This window comes from Chiroxiphia lanceolata, chromosome 5, assembly GCF_009829145.1.
Source record: "Chiroxiphia lanceolata isolate bChiLan1 chromosome 5, bChiLan1.pri, whole genome shotgun sequence".
NCBI lineage: Eukaryota > Metazoa > Chordata > Aves > Passeriformes > Pipridae > Chiroxiphia > Chiroxiphia lanceolata.
The window spans coordinates 7756383-7783392 of record NC_045641.1 but is presented as its reverse complement, the minus strand read 5'-3'; the positions used below and the strand labels follow the sequence as shown (position 1 = coordinate 7783392).

Genomic DNA, 27010 nt, shown 5'->3' with positions numbered 1-27010 from the left:
CCAAGTGATATGAAAACACTCCAAGTTGTTAAAAATAAATACATAAATAAATAACATGCAGGAGCTTCATCATGAAAATAACTCAGGCAAATAAGACATTTACCATTTCTTATGCATGCACCTTATTAATTAGCTAAATAAAGGAGGTAACAAGAATGTGGACACTATGCAAATATAATTTGACCACTCCCGGTCACCATTTTTGCCAATACAGCTACAAATGAACTGGAGAGCTACAGAACTTAAGAATGGGGCAGCTCAAGACAAGCAACTACATATCTTCAAGGGGCATTGTTATAGACATGCTTTGTCTGTGAATTAGCATACAAGGGCACCTGTAGCAGACAGGGAGCTGCACAGCTCCACTGCAAAGACAATCCCTGCTCCACAGCCCCAGGAGACAGGAAGAAGGATTGGAGGGGAAGAACTAACTCAGGGACACTCAGGACGTCAGTGACAGAGCTAAGAAACCCTACAAGGGTAAATAGCACAAAAAGCCAGTAACAGTCTGTAAAATGAAAAGGCACAACGTACTGCATTCCTTCCCTTTCACGGGGTCAGGTAGTCCAGAGCACTCCACTGACGGATTCGGGACAGCCACCCTCCATCTGGAGCCACTGCTGTCGCACTCTGTGTACTCGAAGTGGTAATCTGTCTGCAAGCAATTACAAAGAGTTTCAGTTTCATCATAACATTTGCATATTGAGCTCATTAATCAAGACTTGGAGTAGCAAACTCAGTTATAATTAAACCAGAAAGGAAGTAGTTGTTGTAGAACATACTGTGCAGCACTCTTGCTGCTTTGATGATCGCCGTGTATCGTCACAGAGCAAGCACAGAGCACACCAGGTGCTGTGCAGCACACATGCGAAGGCAGAAGGTGGGATTTGCAAAAGCACTTGAGAGGCAGGACACAGATTCCACTCGATTTTTTTTTCCCCCCTGTCTTTTAGAGCAGGATTGATCCCAAATTTCTGTGTCTGATCTACAGCAGCTGACGAGGCTTCTGCTTTGATCAATGGAGCAAGCCATACACAAGTCATCCCGTGATAGGCTGGATGGCCAAAATGGTTGAGATGATTCACCTTCTGAGAGTGCCTTTCCCTCTTCATCAATTTCAGAGGTAGCCCAGGCAAATTAGGGGAGATAAACCCGGTATTGAGATAGCTCTGAAAATGCCATCCAGGGCCAATCTGAGGATTATCTCAAGGCAGAATGGTGGTGTGAGGGGAGATCAGTCCCTCTGACTGAGATAAGCCCTGAGCAGACTAAATGAAAAGCAGTATGAAATTTCCTAGCATTAGCTAGGAAAGAATATTAGTTATTTGTCTTATTAATAGGATTGATTCAGATCCCACATACAATCTAGACTCACATTTAATTACATTTTTAGTTTTGTGTTTATAGTTCTGTTTTCAAATTCATAGCCCAGAATTGTACTATTAAAATAAACCTCAGGAACATCTCATTCTTTAAGCAGTTTGGTATCAAGAAAGAGTTTGGGTGAAGCTGGCAGAAATGGTGATTAACTTTCTCTAGAGGGAACAGATCTATGTTAAAATTACACATACTGGCAAGCTCCATGAGATGTCTTCATGTGGGCAAGGCCACCTCCAGCTCCTTTTGCGGTCAATGAAAGGAAAACATTGTCCCTGTGACTATTTTAGACACCTTCTGCAGAGGGGACAAGGAGATAATACATTCTAGAAACACTTCTTCCTCTCCACAGGCTACAGAGGGAAGCTAGTCACTTAATTTGGATGGAGTCTTCTCTGTTTCCTCAGGGGAACCCCACCTCCAACACTGCACATCCCTTCATGGCCTGCAAAAATAACACACAAAATCATGGGACCGAGGAAAACTTAGCCACAGGCTCGGTGTTTATGAAGCTTTGGGGCAGACTGGTGTGGTGAACCCATAAGCTTTGGTTGGTTCCTTTCAATTTAAGTGTCCTCTCCTGGCAGGGCTGGTCATGAGCCAGGGAGGGGGAGGCAGTGGACATGTCCACAGCCCAAGGCACAAGCAGAAGAGCTCTTTAGCTGGCACAGTTCACTCTCACTACAGTGAACCTCACCTATGAGGCAGTACATGATGGAGCAGAAGAATGGGAATCAGATGGATAAGGGTCTGTCCATGCTGGCTCTGATATAGATGAGTTAATTCCTGCAAATATTCAGCTGACTCACATGGAGAAGACTTGCAATTCTCTTCATTTACTTGTAGAAAAACAAACAACATTGAGTTTAATACTTCTCCTACTGTTACCATAGCTCTCCAGAGATATTCAGATGTTAATAAAGTTCTACCTAAACATCATTAAAGCCTTTTCTATTTTGCATCCCAGTGCAAATAATAATCTGATTTCTCTGGAATTAATATTTTAACGGCTCAATAATTGTCTTTCTAGTACAATCGATAGTTTAGAAACCCAACTCATAGCACAGTGGAAAGGAAAACTATTTGTCTCCAGAAAAAAAGATTAGAAGATACTATCAAACCCAGATCTACAAATGAAATATAACATACTCCCAACTCTACAAATATATTCAATTATAATACATATTTCTTCCACTTTCATCTCATTATGCAATCTTCCAGGAATAGAAAAAAAAAAAACAAAACAGTCCTGAATCACCTTGATATGAAATCTACCTATAAGGCAACCAGAATATATAAATGACACATCTGTAATAGATCCATCTCATAGTTCATATGACATAAGAAAAAAAAATCTCTTAAATATGTAAGACTGAAGCAAAGGAAAGGATATTGAAATGCTCTGAATCTGACTCATGTTCAGATCCATTTTCTATCTAATATCAGGTCAAAAGAATGACAGAGAGCAATTTGGTGTCAACAATCCAGGTTGCTCTCGTAGCCACCCTCTCAAAACACACTTTAGTGATGTCTAGCCAGCATGAAATCCCTCTGCAGCCAGAATGGGTCTCAGAAGGGGTGCTGCTGTGAGGGACACATCATGCAGTGCAGAAACATCCCCTCTACTGGTTGGATATTGGTCAACTATCACCAGAGATTCAAAATTCAGCACAGTAACTAAAATTATGAAGGATAAAAGTGTTCTTCTCTCCTTCTACGTTCAGGCAGATGAGTCAGGTTTCCATCCTTCCATGGAAATCTCTCCAGCTTTGACCAGTCAAATGAGGTTTCTGTAGAGATGGACCCAACAGATGCCCTTCCCTCTGACCACCCCATCACTGTGTGCAGCCATGTCCACAAAGGAGTCACAAGACTCACAAATGTTGTACAGCAGAGTTCTCACACAGTTTCTTTTCATTACCTTTTTCCCTGCTGTGCTCAGTTCTCTTCTGGAAGAGGAGTAGGGGTGGGTTTTTTTGGTTTTTCATTTTCTATGTGACTTTCAACTCAGTTTTATGTCTGATAATGACTCCATGGACTTGGTTGTTCCTGTGGTAATCAACTGTACTAAAGACTCTTCAAATTGATTTTTGCCCTTGGTCACACACACACACACACACACACATAGCTCCAAAAATCTCTGCCAGCTACCAATGCTATCATCTTAGAATCACAGAACCATAGAACCACAGAACAGTTTAGGTTGGACAGGAACTTAAAGATCATCTTCTTCCAACCCCCCTTGCATGGGCAGGGACACCTACTAGACCAGGTTGCTCAAAACCCCATTCAGCCTGGCCTTGAACACTTCCACAGATGATGAACCCACAGTTTCTCTTGGCAACCTGCTCCAGAGCATTGTCACCCTTACAGTAAAGAATTTCTTCCTAATATCCAATCTAAACTAATATCCTTCAGTTTAAAGCCATTCCCCCATGTCCTATCACTACGATCCCTGATAGATTCCCTCCCCATCATTCCTGAGTGGTGTCACTGGAACATTTGTCAGCGATGACTGAAGTCAAAAAATGTGTCGAGTACCTCAGCCTTCTCTATGTTAGTCGCAGCCAGGTCATTTTGCTCATTGGGGCGGTACAGACTTTTGTATCTTCCTTTATTTTCCTCTGTACCTAAAGAAACCCTTGTTATTTTTCATGGCCCTAGCCAAGTTTAGTTCCAGTTGTGCCTCTTCTCTTCTCTTCTCTTCTCTTCTCTTCTCTTCTCTTCTCTTCTCTTCTCTTCTCTTCTCTTCTCTTCTCTTCTCTTCTCTTCTCTTCTCTTCTCTTCTCTTCTCTTCTCTTCTCTTCTCTTCTCTTCTCCTCTCTTCTCTTCTCTTCTCTTCTCTTCTCTTCTCTTCTCTTCTCTTCTCTTCCCTCTCCTCTCCTCTCCTCTCCTCTCCTCTCCTCTCCTCTCCGACCCTCTCCTCTCCTCTCCGACCCTCTCCTCTCCTCTCCGACCCTCTCCTCTCCTCTCCGACCCTCTCCTCTCCGACCCTCTCCTCTCCTCTCCTCTCCGACCCTCTCCTCTCCGACCCTCTCCTCTCCGACCCTCTCCTCTCCTCTCCTCTCCGACCCTCTCCTCTCCGACCCTCTCCTCTCCTCTCCTCTCCTCTCCGACCCTCTCCTCTCCTCTCCTCTCCTCTCCTCTCCTCTCCTCTCCTCTCCTCTCCTCTCCTCTCCTCTCCTCTCCTCTCCTCTCCTCTCCTCTCCTCTCCTCTCCTCTCCTCTCCTCTCCTCTCCTCTCCTCTCCGACCCTCTCCGACCCTCTCCGACCCTCTCCTCTCCTCTCCGACCCTCTCCTCTCCGACCCTCTCCTCTCCTCTCCTCTCCGACCCTCTCCTCTCCTCTCCTCTCCTCTCCTCTCCTCTCCTCTCCTCTCCTCTCCTCTCCTCTCCTCTCCTCTCCTCTCCTCTCCTCTCCTCCTCTCCTCTCCTCTCCGACCCTCTCCGACCCTCTCCGACCCTCTCCGACCCTCTCCGACCCTCTCCTCTCCTCTCCTCTCCGACCCTCTCCGACCCTCTCCGACCCTCTCCGACCCTCTCCTCTCCTCTCCTCTCCTCTCCTCTTCTCTTCTCTCTTCTTCTTCTCCACTAGAAACTCTTTACCTCTTTACCTAGAAACTCTTCATCACAAATTATGATAGGATCAGGAATAATGGGTTCAAATTGAAAGAGGGGAAATTTAGGTTAGACATACAGAAGAAATTCTTTACTGTGACAGTGGGGAGGCATTGGCACAGATTGCCTAAGTTGCCCAGAGAAACTGTGGATGCTCCATCCTGGAAACATTCAAGGCCAGGTTGGATGGGGCTTTGAGCAACCCGATCTAGTGGAAGGTGTCCCTGCCCATGGCACAGGGTTTGGCACAAGATGATCTTTAGAGTCCTTTCCAACCCAAACCATTCTATGGTTCTGTGAAACAAACACTGAGGGCCCAGCTGCATCTATCCTCTATAACCAGAATACATCTGTGCTGGATCACAGGCATGGCAGGAGGTCACAGCTTCAGCTGCTTCACTGGCCAGCTTCAAATTAACCAGCACAGCTTCTTATAGTGCGTGAATATGACTTCATGGAGCTGTGGTTCAGCTGAATGATCCAGCATCTCAAGCTGGTTTAGCAGCCATGGTGACATCCTCAGCACCCAGTGTAGCTCAGGTGCATCCGTACGAGCTGGAAGCACGTCTTGACTGCAGCACCAACACCTTCAAGCACTACATCACTACATGATGAATGCAGGCACTGGAATTGCCCCTTACCTCTGGCTTACTGGGTTAAGTGCTTCTAATCTGCATCAGGAATTTGAATTTCCAAATACAGAAGGTTGGCAGTGAAGCCTTCTCAGCACCGTGGAACACTTACAACACCTCTGCTTCTCATGGAAAAATGCCATTGAATTGTGTTGGGATTTCTTCACAGAATCATGGAATGGTTGGAGTTGAAAGAGACTGTAAAGATTACCTAGTTCCAAACCCCATGACTGATAAATTTCTTCACCCACCAGTTCTCTGAAATTAATTTCATGTCAAATCCATTGCCAGACGTTATCTGTTGCCAGTTACTACTCTGATTTTGTTTTCAATGTTTTTTCCCACTATCATCCAGACATGCAGTATCTATAAATTCGGCCACAGACATGTTTTAATTTTAATTGTAATTCTGATTCTGTTTTAATTACTTTTCTGCACTTAGACTTAATGTTCTAAACGTGTCCCTCCCCCAGTTCAGCTGTTATTTCCTACAGCATTTTCTTTCTTATTTCTCTTAATCCTTAGATTTTGGCAAAACTGGTTTGAATTTCAGACCCAGAAAGTAAGTTTCCATTGGAAAGTGTCTCTCAGGAAAAAATTAACAACATCCCATATAGGGTTAAGCTTGGAAAAAAAGCAGTTTTGTAAATGGAAAATTGATGCTTTTCCAAGAAGCCATTCAGGATCAATATGTAGTCCTCAGCACTAAATTTCAAATGAAAGGTTAATAGTAACCTGAAAAATGCCACCAAAAAAAAGTGAATGTGCGTTTACTTTACCCTGTGCTGAATTTTGCTTTATTGTTCTTGAAGAGTTAGTGAAATCACACCTGCACTACCATGCAAAGCTGTTATGAGAAACTCTCTGACATACACACACTAGCTTTGAAGGACACCGTGTACAAAAGCAATGCCCTTGTGTCAGCACATGACATCAGAGAGATGGTGCACTCGTCACAGCTGTGCCAGGGGTAGGAAAAAGTGACAGAATTTTTCCAGTGTTCTGTGTTCAAAAAGCATCAATATGGGATCGATGGTGTGTGTCTGCCACCCTCGCACGTATCCTGTGCCAACCTCCAGCAGACACCTCCTGGCTCCCTGGGGACACCCACACCTACCCTGCAGCCCTTCTCTAGCTCCCAGCACACCATGAGCTGACTGGGCAGCACCTCAGCAAGGTACGTCCCACCCAGTGTGTCCTCCAGCACCAATGCCCCCCTTCTCATATAATTCTTGTCTTCACTTTAAGTGGCATTGAGTGCTCCTCCTTGCCCAAGTCCCCAGATCCAGTGCATGTAATGCCAGATGATTCCAGTGCAGACCTACATCTGGGCTAGGCATCATATGGTCCTTCACAACAGTTGATTGACTGTTGTCAGCTGTCTGACATTTCCAGGGCACAGATCCTCTGTCTGAAATTAAATACCTATTTCAGGGCATTTCTGAAACTCTAGAAGTATTGTTTTCTTCTCCACTGACTGAAGGGTTTTTTCCCACATAACCCTCTATAGAAATGAGCTTTTTCCATGACAAAGAACAACACCCTCTTCAATGTCTTTCCTATTTTTCTACACCAATTTTTTCATTCCTTCCTTTCACCTACATAGGAGATGCTTTGAACTCCTTACCATTTAATCAGAACCAAAGGGCAGAGAAGGCACAGATCCTTGCAACTGGTTCCCAACGCACTGAACAACTGATCTGAGCAGAAAACATTGGCTGAAGCCCAGGAGCAATAAACATTTACCCTATATGTTGTGAAATACAATAGCAAGACTCTCCTGCCATTTAGCAGCTTGCTCTACTCTTGTTATTTTCCAACCACAAACATCACTGAGCTAAAAAAAAAACCTTCTATGCAACCTTCCCCAATACTGGTAACCAACAACTCTCAAGGGATCTGTCGCTTACTCCTTTCCTGAACTTGGACTCGTTGTTCCACTGATAGTTTTGCTTAACCCGATTAACTGCACACAATGCTATTAAAAGATACTGCTTGCCAAAAGGGGCATCCATAATCATTACAGACCTATGTGCTGTCTATATTTACATGTACAACAGGGATTAGCTGTGCATTTATAAAAAAAAAAAAAACCAAAAAAAAAACAAAAAACCCCAAACTAAACCTCCTCACAAATAACAGTCCCTTTAAGGAGAGAATGAATACAGGAGGAGATAAGAAGGGAATCCAACCTCACTGTGATCCCCCCAGACTAATCACACTGAAAATGAGTCAATATTTTCACTTCTCTGCTACACCAAGACACGTTATCTCAAAAGACTGCAGAGACATGGCAAACTCCCTGCGTGGCTGTTTCCCATGTCTGGCATCCGTAGCACTAGCACACTCAGGGACTACGCTTTCAACACTTTGAGAGTACTCCAGAGCTTTCAAGGGCTGCCTATCAGTCACTTCTACTTCAGGTTCTGAAAGAGGAGATGCAAGTTCCCGTTTCTCATTAGTTTTGGGCTTCTAGCCCTTCCTCCTCTTTTACCACGCTCATTATTTCTAATTATACGCCAAATATCCCTGCTGCCTCTCTGTGCTCCTATCACCCCCAACCCATGAGTGAGCAGCAGATCTGTCTGTCAGCAGGGCTCTGTGACAAGACTCATTCAGACCTAATGCCCAGCTCTACACTTCTGCCCAACAAGAATACAGTCCTCTTTAATCTCCTTTGAAATTATTTATATCAGTGATTTTCAGCTGAAAACTTGAGCCAGGCTTCCTAAATCCCCAAATTCCTAAAGACATTTATATGTATTCTGCCACATTTCTCTTTCTGAGCTCCTAATTCATTTGTGGTTTTTTTGGCAGTGAGAATCCCAGCCCTAATTTCATTACTTAGAACTTCACGAGGCAGCTGCATGTATTCAGACTTTCTGAAAATCAGGCTACTTGCATCTTGAGCCTAATTCAAGCACTAGTTTTCAAGCACCAGAAGCTGAGCTTGGAACATTGCCAAAGCCATCTGCAAATTAAAGATGAACTGAAGAGGTTTCCTGAATGAAAGCCAGAATTCAGCAAAAGTATGTCATCAATATTTGCAAGGAATCAGAATAAATGACATTTTCAGTATATTTTTTATAACCTGTTTAAACATAATTACCAGGATTCTAACCCAAATGTGTTAAAACAAATGTCTAGTCCTACCCAGTGAATGAAGTGACCTGCAGTGGGCAGGTCTCTGCAGAACGATGGGTGAAGTTCAGAGAGCCATGAGCAGCTCTGTCAGCAGGAGGAAGACAGAGACATCCCTTAGAAATGTTTAGAAAAAACAGCCGATGGAAAAGTGTTTGGATGAATATCGTGTCCCACTGGAAATGAGAAAGGTACTGAGCTCTCATACTAGCCAGGTCCAAGGACTTCCTTTGCCCTTGGTCAACAGGCTGCAGCATGGGATGATGGTCATGAGAGAGAAGACCAGGAGGTGGTTCCAGCATGTCTCAGATGTTCAGAGTAGGGCATGTGAGCTGCATCCCTTTCTTCCCTCCACAGTTGCAGGGTTTGTACACACTCATCTCCACACAAACATCTGAGGTTAGGTGGGACAAGTCCTTCGTGTTCTACCTCTTCACCCAGCTGTGGCTTGCTGGGCTGCCATTGTCATTTTGAATACATTGCTGCAGCCTCTGAACAGCTTCCAGTCCACAAGGCTCTCACCTCTCCACTGAGCCTCCCAGAGATGCTTGTCATAGAAATCATGTGCTATTACTATGGCTGGGTTTTAAAGTAAGAGGTAGCAGGGTTAGAGGGGCATTTCAGAAGGCACTTAATCCATCTTCTTGCTCCCCACACCTAAACCATTCCTGGCAGAGGTTTGCCCAACCTCTGGATATTGCACAGCTTTGCAGAGTAAAGCTCTTAGTTATTGGTCAGATAAAATGATGCTAATGTGCACAGACCATTCATCAGACAGCTAATGAAGCATTTATCATCAGCAAGGAAGCTGAGCACAAGAGATAGGAGAAATACATGGGGGTGCAGGGCTTATGTGTTAAAAAGCACAACCCCAAAGATACCATTTCAACATATAAAGAGCTTCAGAGAGCATGGCTGGGACAAAAGGCTGGCTGTGTCCTTCCAAGAAACTGCATTTACTGTGCTATACATCTACTACATATTTATTATATGATTTGTTGAAGACAGTTTGTAAGGACATGTAACATGTAACACAACATCAGCTGCATGAAAGTACACTGCTCTGCTCTGATCAGCGTCTTCTCTTGGCTGTCAGCCACCCTCACTCTGGGTGAAATCAGTGCAGATCTCCCCAGCCTCATGGGGTACTGGACAGGTCAGAGACTGTAATCTTTCAGCAGAGATGGTGTGCTCTCTCACTCTGACATTTCTTCAGTCTTTGCCAAATCCCTTTTAGCAGCAGTCCAGTAATGACTAGGAGAGGTTTTATTATCATTATCTTATTTTTCCTTTCAGGGACCATTTTCAGTCTGAAAAGGTCAGGTCAGCCAGCAGCCCCTTGACTACAAAAAATTTATTTTTCTTTTAAATAAAACTTCACAAACACGGTATGTGCAGCCTTACCCCAGCCATCTTTGAAAATGTCTGGTATTATTTATTTTTACAACCTACGGAAGTAAGTAACCTTTAGTAAAACATTGGCTCTTTCATCCAGGGCCTTATCTGCTGCCCAGTTCAGCCAATAACAGATACCCATTCACTTTGAAAGACAACACGGTCATCCACAGTTAACCAGCCCATGTACTCATCACCCTGAGCATTAAATAACAGGGGATGGGCATTGCTAGCCTTGCAAGTAAAACTCTAGAGAAAGCAAAGACCTTTCTACCTTCTAAGACAATCCCATTGAATTTCATGGAGGGAGGTACCAAATACAAAATTCTACAGGATGGTAGAAAATGGCCCTCAAAAATATTATTTTCAGTCAAACAAACTATATCTGTGGAAGCATCTCCAGTGATGGCTTAATAAGTGAATAAGCGATACTGGGCAGTTTGCCAGACCCAAACCATGTTTTACCTCTTCCCTTGTGTCAGGACTACAGCTAAAAAAAACCTGATCCATCATAAAGTCATTTTCCCCCTAGTTTTCAGCAAAACAACTCCATGATCCAGTTCATTTCACTCTGTGTCAGCACTGCTGTGGACACATGAAAGAGTGGTAATGGGTGGCCGAGATGGAAAGATGGGCAGAGGAAGAAAGTATTTTCAGTAAGGAACAGGACTGACCTAATGGTCATGCAGACTTAGACTGGGTTAAATTGATAGTGAAAGTTCTCCTTGATCCTAATGTCTCCTTTCCCAGCTTTCACAGCTATACTATGCAAGGTTCGGGTCTCTCAGGCACCACAGAACAGCTAAATGAATATGGAAATTAAAGCAGTCTCTAGGGATACACATCTCCACAGCCACTCAACAGAATTTCCAAGTGCTTATTCTGATTCTTAGCAACAAAGCCTTACAAATCTTCATAAAAGAGAGATGTTTTAAAGCCAATCAGACCATAAAGTATTGGGAGTTAGGAGAATAAACTTTGTGCTTTAACTGCATCTTTGGTGAAATGCTGATTCCTGTTTTAGTACTTCTCACCCCTCACTTTACATAAAGCAACTTGCAGCAAGAAATTTAGACATGATGATACAGGCTTGCATGGTATCTTAAAAGCTAAAATATTCTTTCCCTAAAGGAGAAAGTAGGAGTCAAACCCTCCCTCAGGTATCCTATTCTAAACCCGACATACTCCAAAGATATTAACCAGCACAGTTTTTCATAGTCCTGGGCAATGGAGCCCAAAAGCATTGGGAGTAAAGGCTGTAGCATATCTCAGATAAAGTATATGAGACAGAAATAGCAAATGGCACCTTGTAAAAATGGCAGAAGATCTCAAATCTTTTGGCAAACAGGATAGGGGCTCTTTCACAATGCACAGAGGCGTTGGTATCGACCAGAGGCTTAAGTATACTCCTTCACCAACTGCTGGCTTGCTGTAGACCCTCAAACAGGTCTTTACTCACCTGCCCTACAATTATAATCTTGTTTTGCATACCTGGAGATGATACACTTCTCTACAAATTATTTTGGGAGCCAGACCACTTTTTAGTGTCTTACCTAATGTCAAATTATGAGACAAGACAGGAGTGGAATCCGGAAGCTGAGTCCTTAAACAGATAATACTGCTTAACATACATGCAAAGGGCAAAACCACAAAACAGACTAAATTTACTAATGCAATTCCACAGCATCTCACCCACTCTCTTGGGTTCAGAGGAATGAAAGGCTTGGAGCACTTATTTCTTTACATTTAAGACTCTGAAATAGCCTAGTTACAAGTGCAAAAAAGAGGACACTTTTGTCAGGATAGAGCTTGTAAAAACAACAGGATAATAACCTGTTCTATGTCTCCGACAGGTCATTACACACAGGACAGTTGCCAGAAGCACCTACCAGAAAGAGGGCATAAGCTGTCAAATAGTATGGCACAGAAAGCAGCAGAAGTTTCCCACTCTATTTCTCTACCAGCATATCCCTGTCATCATCTGATGCTGACAGATCTCAAGGCTGAAGGGATACTCCCTGCAAGCATTTGCTTTTGGGCTCCATTGCCCAGGACTATGAAAAACAGTGCTGGTTAATATCTTTAGAGTACGTTGGGTTTAGAATAGGATGCCTGAAAAATAAGAGTGGATCAAGGATCAGGAAAAACATTTCAATACAGCTCTCAGGTGGGACCTCCTGCCAGGACTGCATTGAAGAGTTCCACCTCACCAGAAATATCCATCCCCAGTATCTACAGTATCACCAAACTTTTTAGCTGAAAGTTAAAATTTAACTGTCTCAAGGGCGACACAACTTTCTCAGGTCACAAATAAATTTAAATGATGGTATAAAACTACCTGGCATGTTTCCAACAGCCAGGATAGAAGAGAAATGAGAGAGACATGTCCAATATCCAGAGATTCCGCTGGGAGGAAAATCTGCTAGACATGATCAATTAATTCATTGTAATAAAGAGCACTGTAACCTGTTATCAATCATTTTTGTCCTGTGCTTTGTATCACATGGATTTCTAATATATGCACATGTCAGGAACGGGGAGGAATATTACTCAGTGAGTTTTCAATTGGCTTTTTTAACTACAAATTGTGCTATTATTTGTTAACAAGTCAGGGCTGTGTTAATGATCTGGTGACATTTCATTTATGACTCTTGTCTAGGTAGGGCCTCCAAGGTGCACTAAATACAAACAAATGAAAAAGCAGTCACCTTTAACGAGTGTGTGGGCACGTACGCACCTGCCTGTGCATTTCCATACGCACACAGAGCAACTCACACGAGAATAATTCTGTCATCATTTAATCCACAGGCTCTATCTCTCCCTGGCTGACAAAATTTGGTGCAGCTCTGATTTACACCCACGGAGACTCAAGCTTCTTGTTTATCTTTTAACAGGATGACAAAAGGTTGTTAGAGGTAACACACAGGTCTAGGGTGGAGTCTGGGATGTCTCACCAGTACTCCATGAGACACCCCCAACTGTGCAGCCAGAACCACAACTTCTTATCTCTGCTCTCAAACCCTTCCAGCAATGACAGCTAATTAGGTGCCACAGAATTAACTTTCATCTTCCACCTGCGTGCTGGTGGTGACTAATTGCATTCACAGAATGAATCAGTAAGCAATTCCAAGCATGCCAGTAAAACCCACCACAGGCACACGTGAGGAGATGCTATAAGGAGCCAAACAAGATGGTATTGACCTTGTCAGAACAAGGATGGCAAGGCCGACAGAGCAGGGACTTGATGTCTTTCCCTATGTTTGAACTAAAAAATACTCTGGGAAAGAGTTCCTTTCATGACACAACATCTTGCTGCAGCTGGGGCACTGGGCGCAAATGCTGCTCCCTTCCAGGGTCCCATCACTGTCACCCAGGGCATGGGCATGTCAGAGCAATGCTCACAGTGCTCTGAAGGAGGGCTGTACCAAACTTTTGCCTTCTCTGGTCACTAACACCCACTGACACCTTGTGGCTAAATCCATGGATGGATTTCCTCCTGGGATTTGACAAACCCATTTCTCTTATCCCCTCTGTCTCCAGATGCTTTTATGTTGTGTTACATATCACTGAAGTGCTGGTGCTCTGGGAGGAATATTAGCATTAAATACAAATATAGGCATTACAACGAAAGCCATCTGTTCCTTTCTGTTGATTACAAATCTCTTCTCCTTGCCCGGCACTGCTCCAGCCTCATGCTCTCTCCTGCAGCCTCTGTCTCTGTGGCACCCCAACAAACATGCACTTACACAAACTTGACTCCAATTAACCTCTACACAGGGATTCAAACCAACCTGACAAGGGATTGTCAGTAACAAGGAAACAAGTATCTGAGCTCCTATGGTCTGTGAAGATGGATAGAAAATATCCTGATGGACACTGAGAGGAAAACACATCATGGGGGGAGTGCAACTGCCCATTCATAGCACCCTGAGTGCTTCAGCGTGTGCTTCACCTCAGCTACATGGAGACAAACCTGTGGCTCTGGTAAGTTAAAAATCATGATTCAAGAAAAGCACACACTACTCTGATTCAGAGTGGTTTCCAGCAGACTACCCTTGTCTCTTGTCTGAGACAAGAGCTGGATGGGATACAGGTGCTCCAGAAATACAGGAGGGACAACACATAACTCAGGACAAAGCAGAAATGCATTCAGACCTGCACGATAAACTAGATGCAACCAAAGGCCTTTCCTTTACGGACTGTGACCTAAAGCTCCAGCTACAGTAATATTTCCCCACACCCTCCACATAATCACTTTCCCACCTTTTGTTATTTTTATTTCCTATTTCTATGAGAAACTCCCATGGGAAAAGGTAACAAAAAATTTGGACAGAGACATTCTTTAGGAAGTGGAGCAGAAAAAACATTTTACAGCCTTTTCCTGGGACAACCCTCTTCCCTCTCTCATGACATCAGAGATGCCAATGGGAATTTTCTGAGCCCTGTGCCTTTGCCAAGCCAGACCAGTCTCATCCTTCCAGCAAAGAGCAGATGCCAGAATCCCCATCATTTCCCTGTCCCCTTGGCCACCCCTCAGGGTGGCTGCCTGGGGTGGTCAAGCTGTTTGGATCTGCTCCAGGCAGTAACAATAGCTCAGGAAAGCTGTTTGCTCCCTCAGTTCCTTTTCAGGTAGCATGGAGCAACAGAGCCAAGTCCCAACAAACAACAGTTCAATCCCTTGAGGCTCGAAATAGACACGAGACCTCACTGACTGCCACAAAAGAGTGAGCACAGAAAGAGCTGCATGGGCTTGATTGCACACAGAGCTAAAAGAGATGTTATATTTGCTCCTGGGACTGCAGGACTTGCATATGACTCTCTCTGAGTTTATCAGTGTTTTTATTGCACAAGGAAGTAAATAACAAGGAATTTACTGAAGGAAGGCTCAGAATCACTGCACTGCTCCAAGGCAGATCCACAGTCACTCTCCATGTCCTTGCCATGCAGATGGGGAGGGAGCTGCAGCTAACAATCTAGCACTAAAATGTACAGCAATCATCCCAAAAGTGCCAAAGACAAAATTCAAAGCAAGTTTGAAATGATAAGAACAGAATAAACCTACACCTCTCCCCAAAGCTGGAGCATCGCCTGAGGCCTGGGTATGAGGGAAGATCATACTGCCTGCTCAAGTCAGTCCCCATTAAGCAAAAGTTTTCTCAGCATGCTGCAAGTCCAGCACAGGAGCTCTGGACCAGCTCACGACACACACACTGACATTCACCAAGCTTTCTGCAAACTCATGTCCAAAGCAGGATCTGTCTGCAGTGGTTTGTATTCCCACACTAACTGGAAACTTCGAAATTCTGAGATAGGGGTGACACCCAATGAAACGGGTGAGAACAGCCCTGATGTCCATACCTGCTCTGTACTGCTCTTCTCAGCTCTAGATCTAAGATCTGAAATCAGGGTGTATAAAAAAATCCTCTAATTCAGGGTTTAGCTTACATCTGCTTCCTTATGACACAGAACACTGAAGCACAGCTTGGGTGATCTTTATCCTCAGAGCATCTTCCGGTCATAGAATCACAGACTGGTTTGGATTGGAAGTGACCTTAAAGACCACCTAGTTCCAACCTCCCTGATGTGGGCAGGAATGCCACACACTAGACCAGGTTGATCAAAGCCCCATTCAACCTGGCCTTGAACACTCTCAGGGAAGACAAGTGTTGTTATCCCAAATTTAATTCTGCACAGGAGCTCAGAATCAGGACATTTAGGTCCATATTTATAAAAGGTACATAAGAGCTTTGCTCCTATCCAGGCACCTATTACTACAGCAGCTGGGCTCTTGACTAGCTTGGAGTCATGACCCGAGTGCTATGACAAGTGGGACACAAGAAAATCAAATGCATATTACCTGAGAGTCAAAAGACTGGATCAAACCCCTCCTTAAGAGCATTCTAAATCTGTAGTGTTGATCCTTCTAAGGCACTGGTGGAAAGGAGCTGCTTTCACTGCAGGAGGAAATCTTGCAGCAGCCCTCGCCATGGCAATCCCAACCAGCACCTCTGCAGGGCTTCAAAAAGCAGAAAAATAGGAACATATAGCCCCATTTTTGTCATTCTGCAAAGCTTTCTTGGTAATCTATCTGTTTACTTGCCGAGGAAAGCTCATCACATAAAATCAGGGGCATAGGGCTCTCCAGCCAATTAGGTAGGTAGTGCTGCTCAACGTGCCTTTATTGAGCAAATAGGTTTCCCCCTCTGAAGGCAGTGGGTGCCTTTCACAGGCACTTGGCATATGGGCTGCTGCTCCAGGCCACCAACACCATCTATCTTGTGTCAGCCAGCCCGACGGAGCCAGCACAAGGTTAATGTAGTCAAGATACAAAAAAAAAAAAAAAAAAAAAAATTAAAAAAAATAGTAATACACTGGAAGGTAATGTGCATATAAAGCAGCTGATTTCCAAATCCTGTTAACTCTGCATTTCTCAGGCTAGCACTGGCATGGGTTCCCACAGCATCCTCCCACACCACCAACCACTGTGGGCTTTGTAAGCTCTGAAGTTTTAAGCAAGACTCAGTATTTAAGGAGGGACAAGTGGAAATCAATACATGTCATATGGGCATAACATGCTTGTAACTTGAAGCGGGCAACCAAATACATTCTTAATTGGCTCTGAAAATCAGAATTAAGCACAGCCACAGTGTGATTACATTTCCACTTTTCTCCACAAGCGGTACCTATTTCAACAGTATCAAATCTGCCCTGAGTTGGAAGTTTGCTGTCCTCATGTAAACAACCTAAATGTCTCTTTTCACTGTCCAAGGAAAGAGGTAGGGCCTCCAGAGGATAGTACATGTCATCTCAGAGGAGTCCCTGCCTCCTGAGACTCTTTAAGACGAAACTACTCAGGATCTCAAGTTGTTTGCTATGAAGGCTGGAAGGAGAGAGGGGAGAAGGGAGGAGTGTTTGAGTTGCAGGGTTTTCTCAGTTGAAAAGCAAAGGATATTTCATTCTGAAATATCCATGCAATAGGAGATGACTTGCTTTTCAGCTGAAATTGCACTTGTCAAAATGCATTAGAAAACATTCCTTTTTATGTGGAAGACTTCAAATCCCACCCAGCACAATTGCTCCTAAGAAAAAAAGAAAATAAAAACCATAAAACCAACCCAGCAAACATTTTCCCTCATTTAAAATGCAGCAGACTTCAAATTTTGTCAGGACTCAGAATAGAACAACATTGCAATCCACATGGCAGTTCTGCTTGCACGTGAGCTGGAGAAAACCCAGCCAAAGCTTTATCGTGTTAGATGGAGACACCATCAGCACTAATTCATCCTAACACCCAGTGCAGAGATAACCCCGATCAACATGACTTAAGGGTCTCCTGCAGCTCCAGACATGGAGCAGCCCTGACAGAGTCACTCCATGCCTTCCCAATCTATTGCTTTCCACGTGCCTTTCTCTGCACAATATCCTACGATATTTATTCCACAGCATGTCACACACCAAAAAACTGTCTGCCTAATGTTGTAATTCGATGTTCGTAATGAAACATTGTAATTATTTTGTTCATCTTGTCTACAGCAAATCAATATACAACTATGCACCATCAGATACAAAGACAGAGAAATAATTATGAATCCTCCACCACTGGCTGAGCATTTCGCATACATATGGGCAAGCACAGAACCAAAAGCAGCAAATCTCAATTACAGCTTTTCATAGAAACATAGAATCATAGAATCAACCAGGTTGGAAAAGACCTGAGAGATCATCAAGTCCAACCCTTGATCCAACACTGCTGTGGTTACCAGACCATGGCACTAAGTGCCACATCCAGTCTCATCTTAAAAATCTCCAGAAATGGTGAATCCACCACTTCCCTGGGCAGCCCATTCCAATGTCTCATGACTCTCTCCATAAAGAATTTCTTCCTAATATCCAACCTAAACCTCCCCTGGCAGAGCTTAAGACCCTGTCTCTTGTCCTGCTGCTGGTTGCCTGGGAGAAGAGGCAGACCCCCACCTGGCTACAACCTCCTGTCAGGGAGTTGTAGAGAGTGAGGAGGTCTCCCCTGAGCATCCTCTTCTCCAGGCTGAACAACCCCAGCTCCCTCAGCCTCTCCTCATAGGACTTGTGTTAAAGTCCCTTCACCAGCCTTGTTGCTCTTCTCTGGACCTGCTCCAGCACCTCAATATCCTTCCTGAACTGAGGGCCCCAGAACTGGACACACTTTCTACCCAGCTGACACCTCAGGCAGCACTGGAAAATCCAACACAAGAGATGACTAAGTCAGCAAGACCTCTGGGGGGTTTCCTGCAGGAAATAACCTGGGGGTTCTGCAGGAAACCCCAAGTGAAGAATACCGGGGGTTTCCTGCAGAAGAAGTAGCTTTCCATCCATGGGATCCACAAAGAGAAGGAATAAAATGCTAAATCAAATTCTCGATGAGCAACCCCACATTACCTAATTCACTGTTGCCGCTGTGTCAGTCTCTTACGAAGATCTGTGACCATTTGAAGCTGTTTTACTTCTGTAAGCTTTCACCTCCAGTCTCTACAAAAGCCTTCTTATTTAAATATTGAGACATATTTTTAAAAATACAGAAGTGCAGGCATTAAGCAAAAGGCACATGTCATCAGTTTATCTCGATAGGAATGAGGTTGCTTCCCTTTCCAGAAGAGTCATTCACTCTTCTCTATTGTCCTTTTCTATGAGAGATGCTCGAGTGAAGCAAACTGCTACAGCCAAGTTTCATATCCCAGCAAAACTGTTGTCTCTGATGGAAAACCCTTAGAAGCAGTGAGCCACAGCTGCTCTGTCAGGAGCCATTAAGATGAAGGATTATTAGCACAGGCCATCTGCCCGAAATTGGGGGTTTGCTTGGCTTTTTGGTTTTTTTTACTGTATGATGCTGCAGTAAGTCAGGACAAAATTAAACTCAGGACTGACCAATGCCTTTGGGGCTGAGTCGCCTCTGGAGCACCACTATCCCCACTACACCAGACAGGGTGGATAAAATAAAAAGCCACCCTGACCTGGTGATTTATGAATGATGATTCAGTGCAGTACAAACTGAGCAGCCGCTGCAAACTCATTAGAAACATAAACAGTGTCACACCGAAAGGAGGGCTAAATCAATAGCCACGATTCGGGCTGCATTAATTCCAAGTCCCTTTCTCTGTGCAAATACATTACAGTGATTCACGGAGACAGCCTCAAAGAAATAAGTGCCTCTGCGTTAGTACGCAGCAAAATGTTGGGTGCTTGGGAGTCATCTGGGTAGACAGATGATAGCATTAGTGATTTAATTGACCCTTACGGATAAAAATGCACATGAGGAATGGTAGGACTGTCAGCAAGCAGCAGCCTGTGCAGAAACCAGACCAGAGGAGAGCAGAGGAGGAGCTCTAAGATGTTTTCCCTATGCTGGCAGAGCAACAGAGCTGTTTGCTTGGTGTGAAAGCCATGGTCAGGAAGCAGGGATGCAGATGGGTTCAGGCCTGGTAAGGCATGAGCATGCCCTGGGAATGGTCCAGTTCTGTCCATGACAAGGGCCACATCCTCCTTGTGGAGACCACAGGGACATATGACAACAGTGGTGGGTGATGGATGCCCTGTAGAGTGGTTTATCTTTGGGTTTAAAGCTGGGAAGCACTTTAAGATACCTGGTAAAGAGGCAAATAATGGAGGTGCAACTAAAACCCACCCTCTCACGAGTCTGGGAGGTGCCTCACCAAACCTTAGGATTGCAATGGAGTGAACATCCCACTCACAGAAAGGACAGAGAAATGCCTGAAAGGGGTGATAAATGGACATTGGAGGATAACGGTGCACATCCTGACACCTTTTGTTTTCCACCATTCACTACAGCTGTGCAATGAAAGCCAGCACGTTGTAGACAAGCAGACAATTCCCATCCTCATCAAACCTTGCCCACAAGCAACTTATAAGCACCAGTGGTTTGGTCCTGCCTGCAGCCCCAGGGCTGCCAGGAGCCACACACCAGCACGCCAGCTCTCACCGCCAGCGATCCCAAGCGTAGAAACACCCTGAAGAGCCAGGACATAAATTTTGTAGTCAGACAAGAGTATAACCAGACCATTAAACACCATTTTCACATCCTGCACAGAGACTAAGTCTCAATATTTTGAAATGGTAATGATGTAGCTGACTAACAGCTGTTTGCATAGGGCCATTGCACTTACAAACTCAGTGTGGTTTTTAAAGAAGGAAAAATGATGTGGACGATGCTACCAGGCACATAACCAAGTTCTAACTGTGTTTTTCTTCTACAACCACATGTAACCCCAATCCTAAACTATATCATGTTAGATGATGGTAGATAGAAGCAGAAAGCAGCTTTTTGTTTGTTTGTTTTTTTTTTCCCATGGGAAATTCATTGCCAAGCAAGGTCCCACCTTCAGGTTGGTGGTGAAAAACCTGCAGCCTGCAAGGCACAGCTGACCACCCACATGATTTAGAATATTTCCCCTCACAAATATTTCACCCACCTGGGTCCTGGATAGTAACAGAGCTCCCACACTGGTGAATCATCCAAAGACAACCTGTATAGTGCAGAACATGAACTAGCAGCTAAACACCTAAATCTCTACTGCTGTTTGGCAACAAGCAGAGACCAACATGCTTGGCAAAGCCAGGCTTAGCTGATATTACAGGCTGTACCTCAGTGTAAAGGGTAGGATGGTTTGGAGGCTTGGAGATAGATACACATGGGGCTGGGGAAGATGACCTGTGGGGCTATACGCAGACCTGAAAAAGAAGACGTTGCCCACAGAGCTGTATTTCAGATCACAGAGGACTGTAGGACTATACAGGCTCTAGGAGAAGGATGCTTACACAGTCGGGGTGTTTGCAGCGTAATTACTTGTGTCTGGAACTCATGGATTTAATACAACCCTAGCTGGGTGGCTTGGAGAGGAAAATTTCTGGTACAATTCAGTAATCATAAAAGTACAAAGGTTTACTAGTACTCACATCCAAGTAAAGTTTGTACTTTTACCTAAAAGGATCTCACATACAATTCTTTCTGTTACAAACGGCCTCATTATTCAATATTGCAATTCACATAACCATAATCCTTTTATCCCAATGGAAAAGAAAAAGTGCTCTTTCATAAGCATGTTCAGTCACAGGCTCACCTTAAAGTTACAATGAACCAGAGTGAATTCATGAAAATAAATATGAACCTAAACAGCTAAAAAAGTATTTTTCATGAGCAGAATTTATGCAGTAAAGAAAGGGAACCATGGACTTATTGGGATCTGAAACCCTACTAAAATTCAGAGAATACATAACAGTTCTTAACCCCCACAGCTCAGGCTGGAGGGTAGATGCAGGAAGATGGGGTAGGGGAGGGAGTCTGTGCTCCCTGTATCAGAGAGAGAAACAAATTTGCAGCAATTAAACAATTTACTTTTCCAAAGTAAAGGCAGAGATGAGTCTAAATTAAGATTATGATATATGAAGAAAATGTCAAAGAAAGCAGCTTTGGTGTATCTTCCTTAGGTGAATAACGCACTTTTCTTAGCAAAGGCCATGGGTTTCTAGAGAAAACTCTCCTTGATTTAGACCAAGCTCTCATGAATACCCACATATGTGAGAGAGAAAAGGTTTGTCTTAGAAAGGATTAACTCCTCAGGCCAAGAAAGCTTTAACACATGACTAAGGATTCTCTGAAGATTTATGTAGCCAGGAAAGGGAAAATATTAAAAAAAAAAAAACCAACTGGCTTTTGAAGGCCAATAGGCACCACAGCTGAATTAGGTTGCCTAATGCTTGGTTAAGATCTGTACCCTCAGGCAATCATTCTCTATTAAATAGATTATATTCAGTACAAACACAGCACATTTGTAAGCTTAAAGCTAAGAGGTTACACATGAAAAGACAGAAAATAAATTGCTCTGGGAATAGGAGCAGGAGGAAATCTAGAGGAAAAAATAACTGTTTTTAAACTTAGGAAAGAAGGTGCTTAGTATTTGCTAGAGATAAGGATCACCCCTCAAAGAACATTTTCTTACTCCATAAATACATCCAGGATATACAGATTCTCTCCTGTTCTTCTACCAAAGCAGGGAATACAATGATGGCAGGTCTCAGGAAGGTGTTCTCCCAAGGCACCAGGACCCCAAAAAGCCCTGCTGCTCCTGAAATGCTGCAGACCACAGTAGGGCAAATTTCTTATCCAGGAGGGCTTCATCTGGCCTTACACCATGGCAGAAACTCTGGCTCGGAAAGGTCAGTACTTATAGCCAGGAACTGGCTGGGAGTTTCTGGTTGAAAAATTGGAAAAAGTTGGAAAAGCATCAATTTCCTGAAAGGTTTTGCGGGAAGCAACCACATTATTGTAAACTTTTCAAACTGAACCATTTTACAAAATCTTTATTGCCCTCATGTTCTCATTAGTCATTTTACATATAGATTATCCACTTTTTCACTCAAGTGTTACAGAATACTGTAACCTCCAAATAGACAAACTCAACATTTAGCCATTAGTCTTTTTCAGATTTCTTTGTCACTTCTTAGTTAAAAATGAAGCTTGGCTTCCATATTGAACTGGAGCGTGTCTCTTCTGAGCTTTTGCTGAGCAGGAAAAGAGCTGGTTTCAGAGAAGTTCAGCTTTTAACTGACTTAGAAGAGGGCCACCATTCAAATCCACTAAATCAGTAGCTGTCTTTCAATCGATTTCAGGCAGGCCAATCCCAAAAAAAAATAATTCTCCCTCAGGACCAAACCATACAATACATCAAATTCTCTTCACTTCCATGCTATAATAAATCTGCACCCTTTAAAGAATGAAACTCTGAAAGGGTGACTGGGATTTGATCCACAAAGTCCTCCTGCCACCAGGGATTTGGCACTCTTGTCAATTAGTAAGAAAAAAAATGTAATATGATCTGTCAACAGAAAACTTTTTGATAAAACATGTGTTATTTGTTTCTCAAGTGGCTGGAATATTCCTCTGCTTTGCTGGAGAAGCAGCTCACACTTTGCTATTTTCTGTCTGACTGCATTTACCACATTTCTGAAGCCCTAAGTAAGGCAAATTGAGCAGAGCAAAGCTGACAGCAGTACCCTCGCTCTGTGAACCAATAAATCTAGTGTGGATAAAGGAATTAAAAGAGAGAAGGAAAAATCTCTTTTTAAAAGGAAACTTCTCCACATAGAAAAAAAATATTTTAAAAGCAGGTCTGAAGAGGACAAACCACCAAGCTGAGATTTCAGCTGGGCTTTCCACAGAGTTGGAGTCACATAGAAAACAGAGCAGATTGCCCTGAAAAGTGGTGAGTTTTGTCTGCTGATGGGGAAATTGGTAATCAATAGCCACCTGTATCTGTCACTTTGGTGCCCTGTATCCCAGAAACCTGGGGTGGAGGTGGCATTCCACCATCAGAGAGGCTCACACCACATGTGCCCAGCCACATGCCATGAGGATGTCACTTTTTACAAGCCCCTTGGCTGGGATATATTGCTGTTAATGTCAACAGCAGTTTATGTGAACATATGGGGACCAAGATGTAGCTGCAACGACTATCAGGTATAAAGTGACAAGTATGAGCAAGGTTGTCCAAACATTTATAGCAACCCTTCAGAATAAGCATCACAGGGAACTGTGCAAAAACTGGTGCAAAAGGGAAAGAATTGGACCACCTGTAACTCTGTGTGATGTTGAGCGTGCTCTGCACTTACCAAGAAACCACAAGTCCTGCCAAGCCCCAGCCTACTTTCCTTCCTACTGTAACTTCGTGCCCACTGAAACACTGAGCAAATGTGTATCACTGTGGCATTAGTAAGGGACAAGAGGAATATGAGCCCCAGGAGATCAGCATTACAGTGCCTGGGACAGGGATGTCCACACCTGGAGGGCAAAAGAAAAGGGACCAGTGAGACACAGCTCTCCTCACCTTACCCCAGAAGAACCACCTCCAAGGAGAATCACATACCTGAAGCAAGAAGAGGGGAGAACACTCCATTGCCATTCACCATTTCCAAAATGCCCTGGTGAAAAAGTTTAATAACAATGTGATCTTCATTGAGGTCACTGTATTTTTATGCTCAAAATCACAAAAGTCTTCAGGTCTATCATCCCACCTTACTCCTTTGTTTAGCTGTGTGTGTAGTCATACACAGCAAGAGTAGACATCAAGGACATACTGAAGATGAGGTTTAATATAGACTGGAACTGCTTATACATCCTTGTAACTTTACTGTATTTTAGTCTTACAGCATCTTATGACACTGTTGCAAAGCCAGCTATAAAAAGAGCAGCTCTGTGTTTTCACAGTGCAGAAGCTAAAACATAGCTCAGAAATGAGAGCACTGGCTGTAAGTGAGAGAGAGATGGAGAGAAGGGCACAGACCAGTACAAGAAACCCTTGAATTCAGAGGAGAAACTTCACGAGCCTTCAGCATGCTTGGAATCCATCCTCCTTCAGTAGATGCTGAGGGACATTTGCATTTCAGACTTTTTTAAAATAAAAACCAAAAAATATTTGCTTCAGAGCTCAAAACTGTCCTAGAGTTCAGCTGAGGAGAGAAGCTTTCTCATCCCTTATTGACTTCAAGGACAACTTCAATGCTTTTTAGGATTGCCACACTGCAATTTGCAAATATCTATGAATTTCCAGGCTCCTACTCAAACTTGGCTTCACTGGCAGTTTCTTATCAGCTTCCTGTTAGTAGTAAGAGTTTCCTTCCTTGAATTTCCCTAATGTGATTTCTTTTTAACTCCAAAGTAAGATTCAATAACCAAATGATAATTACATTCCTTTAGCTTGACTTCAATAAAGTCTCGTGAAAGAGAGAAAATTATAAATTCAATACAGTTCCTAACTTGTATCATGTCAGACTCCAGACCCTATTTAGACTGGTGAAAATTGTTCTCTAAACCAAGAGCCAACTTTTTACCCAAGGGTATTTATATATAGCACATTTGTACATTAAAAAAAAGTCAATGTTCTGTGAATATAATGCTCCAAGAAAGCAATGAGAGATTCCAATGTATTTCATAGGTTCAATACAAATATGAAGGTTTCAGCCCACATCTAGAAATTTCTTTTTGTTTAAATCTTTCTGATTATCACCAAGTTATCCTTCAGCATAACAGAATTGGTTGCCAGTATTTGTCTTTATCTTTGTTGCCTGTGTTCTCTTTCCTTAAACAAACTACTTGCTTTATTTTGATAACTCCTATCTACGATAACGCTCTGTAAAATGACCCCTCGTGCATTTACATCCAACTTCACAAAACTGAATTTCTGCTCCAGAGAGAAAGCAGTGAAAAATGTTAAATTGCAAAGATTTCTACAGCTCTCTTGATTAAAAGACATTTCTTTGGTCCAAAGTCACCCTGCTCTATCTTTACTGAAGCTACAACTTATCACAGCGCTTTTCTCCTAGAACATGCATTCTTCAAAGGAAACTACCAAGTCAAACTCAGTATCAAAATGTAATTTCATTTGCACCATTGAAGTCAATGGAATTTCTTTACAACTTGATTCAATGGCACATTTCAAAGAGGGGGAAAAAAAATACCATAGGCTTATGAATAGCAAAAATCTTCCCCAGCTTCCGTCAGGATTGATTCTCAAGGTTAATTGGTCTTTTATGTACAGATGACTTGCAGGAGCTGGCTCTTTATCTCTGTAAAGTTCAGTTCATAAAATCATTTCTAAACCCGCCTGTGCTATATCAGGGGAGGAAGCACAGGGCTAGTAGGGAAAGGAGATAAATTAAAGGATTATAGGGAGAAGGAAGAAAAAAAGCTGAGATGGAGACAGAAGGCAAGGTCATTGGTGCCAAACAGGAGGTAGGGGGTTGTTTTAACTGTAGGGGATACACTAGAGATGTATTAGGTACCATGTTATACATTCAGAGAGTAAACTTGGTAAATGTAGATAATATTGCAGCATGGTTACATCAAGTCAGCGGAACATACCACATTCAGGCCTGTTTTCATCTTACAATACTGAACATTAAGCTTTTTTTTTTTCTCCAACACTTTTTTTTTTCCCCTTTTTTTCAGCTTTTTCCACTTTGTCTGAGCAGTGGACAAAGGCAGCAGGTAGAACAGTCTCGTCAGCTGCAAAACACAACATCCTCACAGGAACTAGGCTGCATTTTCCTGATTAATTTAATGATCCTGAAACCTAAACACCGCCTATAATTGGCCCTTCATCTCCACTGCTGTGAGAGGCAGGCTCATTAAAGTGTCTCTGGCTTCAGACACTGCTGGGAGCTGTGTGTCAGGAGGGGACAAAGCTTTCAGCCCTCAAGCAGCCTTAGCAACACGGGGTGCCATCAGAGGTGGACCTAAATGATTCACTCTTCATGCCAGCCACTGCAGGCCGCCTGCTCCCTGGATCAGACAGGTGCTCACACAGGTACTTTGATAAGGCAACGTGAAAAAGAGTCAGAAGCTGTGTCAAGATTGTTTTGGTAATTGTCTTTGCAGGTAACCTGCGTTTGCAAGGGTTTTTCAAAGCCAGTAGTTCCATCAGCACTGTCCCTCAGGATACCTGTATTTGATTTAGAAAGTCTAAATCCATCCCAGTTTCCCAGGAAAATATTTTTATTCCACACCTTTGCTCCCCAGGGAAAAAGAAGCCCCTTGGAAAGCCTCCACTGTTGCTCCCACAGGATGCAGACCCAGGAAACCAGGAGCCAGTCCCAGTCACCCCAGTCATCTCAAATCCATCACCCTGATAGCAGTGAGGTGTCCTCATCTCATCCTGTTGGTATTCCAGACAGCTCAGCTTCAACTCAGCACTCAGGGGGCCATAAACAGCAGAATGAAACTGAAGGCACATTTTCTCTCTCCATTACAACCACTTACAATCTATTTGAATTTGAATTGAATTTTTGAATTTAATTTGAGCTG

The 27010-nt window shown here is 43.3% G+C and overlaps 1 protein-coding gene across 1 annotated transcript in view; it reads right to left on the bottom strand.

Moving 5' to 3' along the window:
• The window catches only part of KIAA1324L (KIAA1324 like), a 102775-nt gene that overhangs the window by 49356 nt on the left and 26409 nt on the right, over positions 1-27010 (bottom strand). The window contains exon 2 of the mRNA XM_032688898.1: positions 535-655. Coding sequence (XP_032544789.1) covers positions 535-655 — 121 coding nt within the window. The remainder of the gene's footprint in view (positions 1-534; positions 656-27010) is intronic.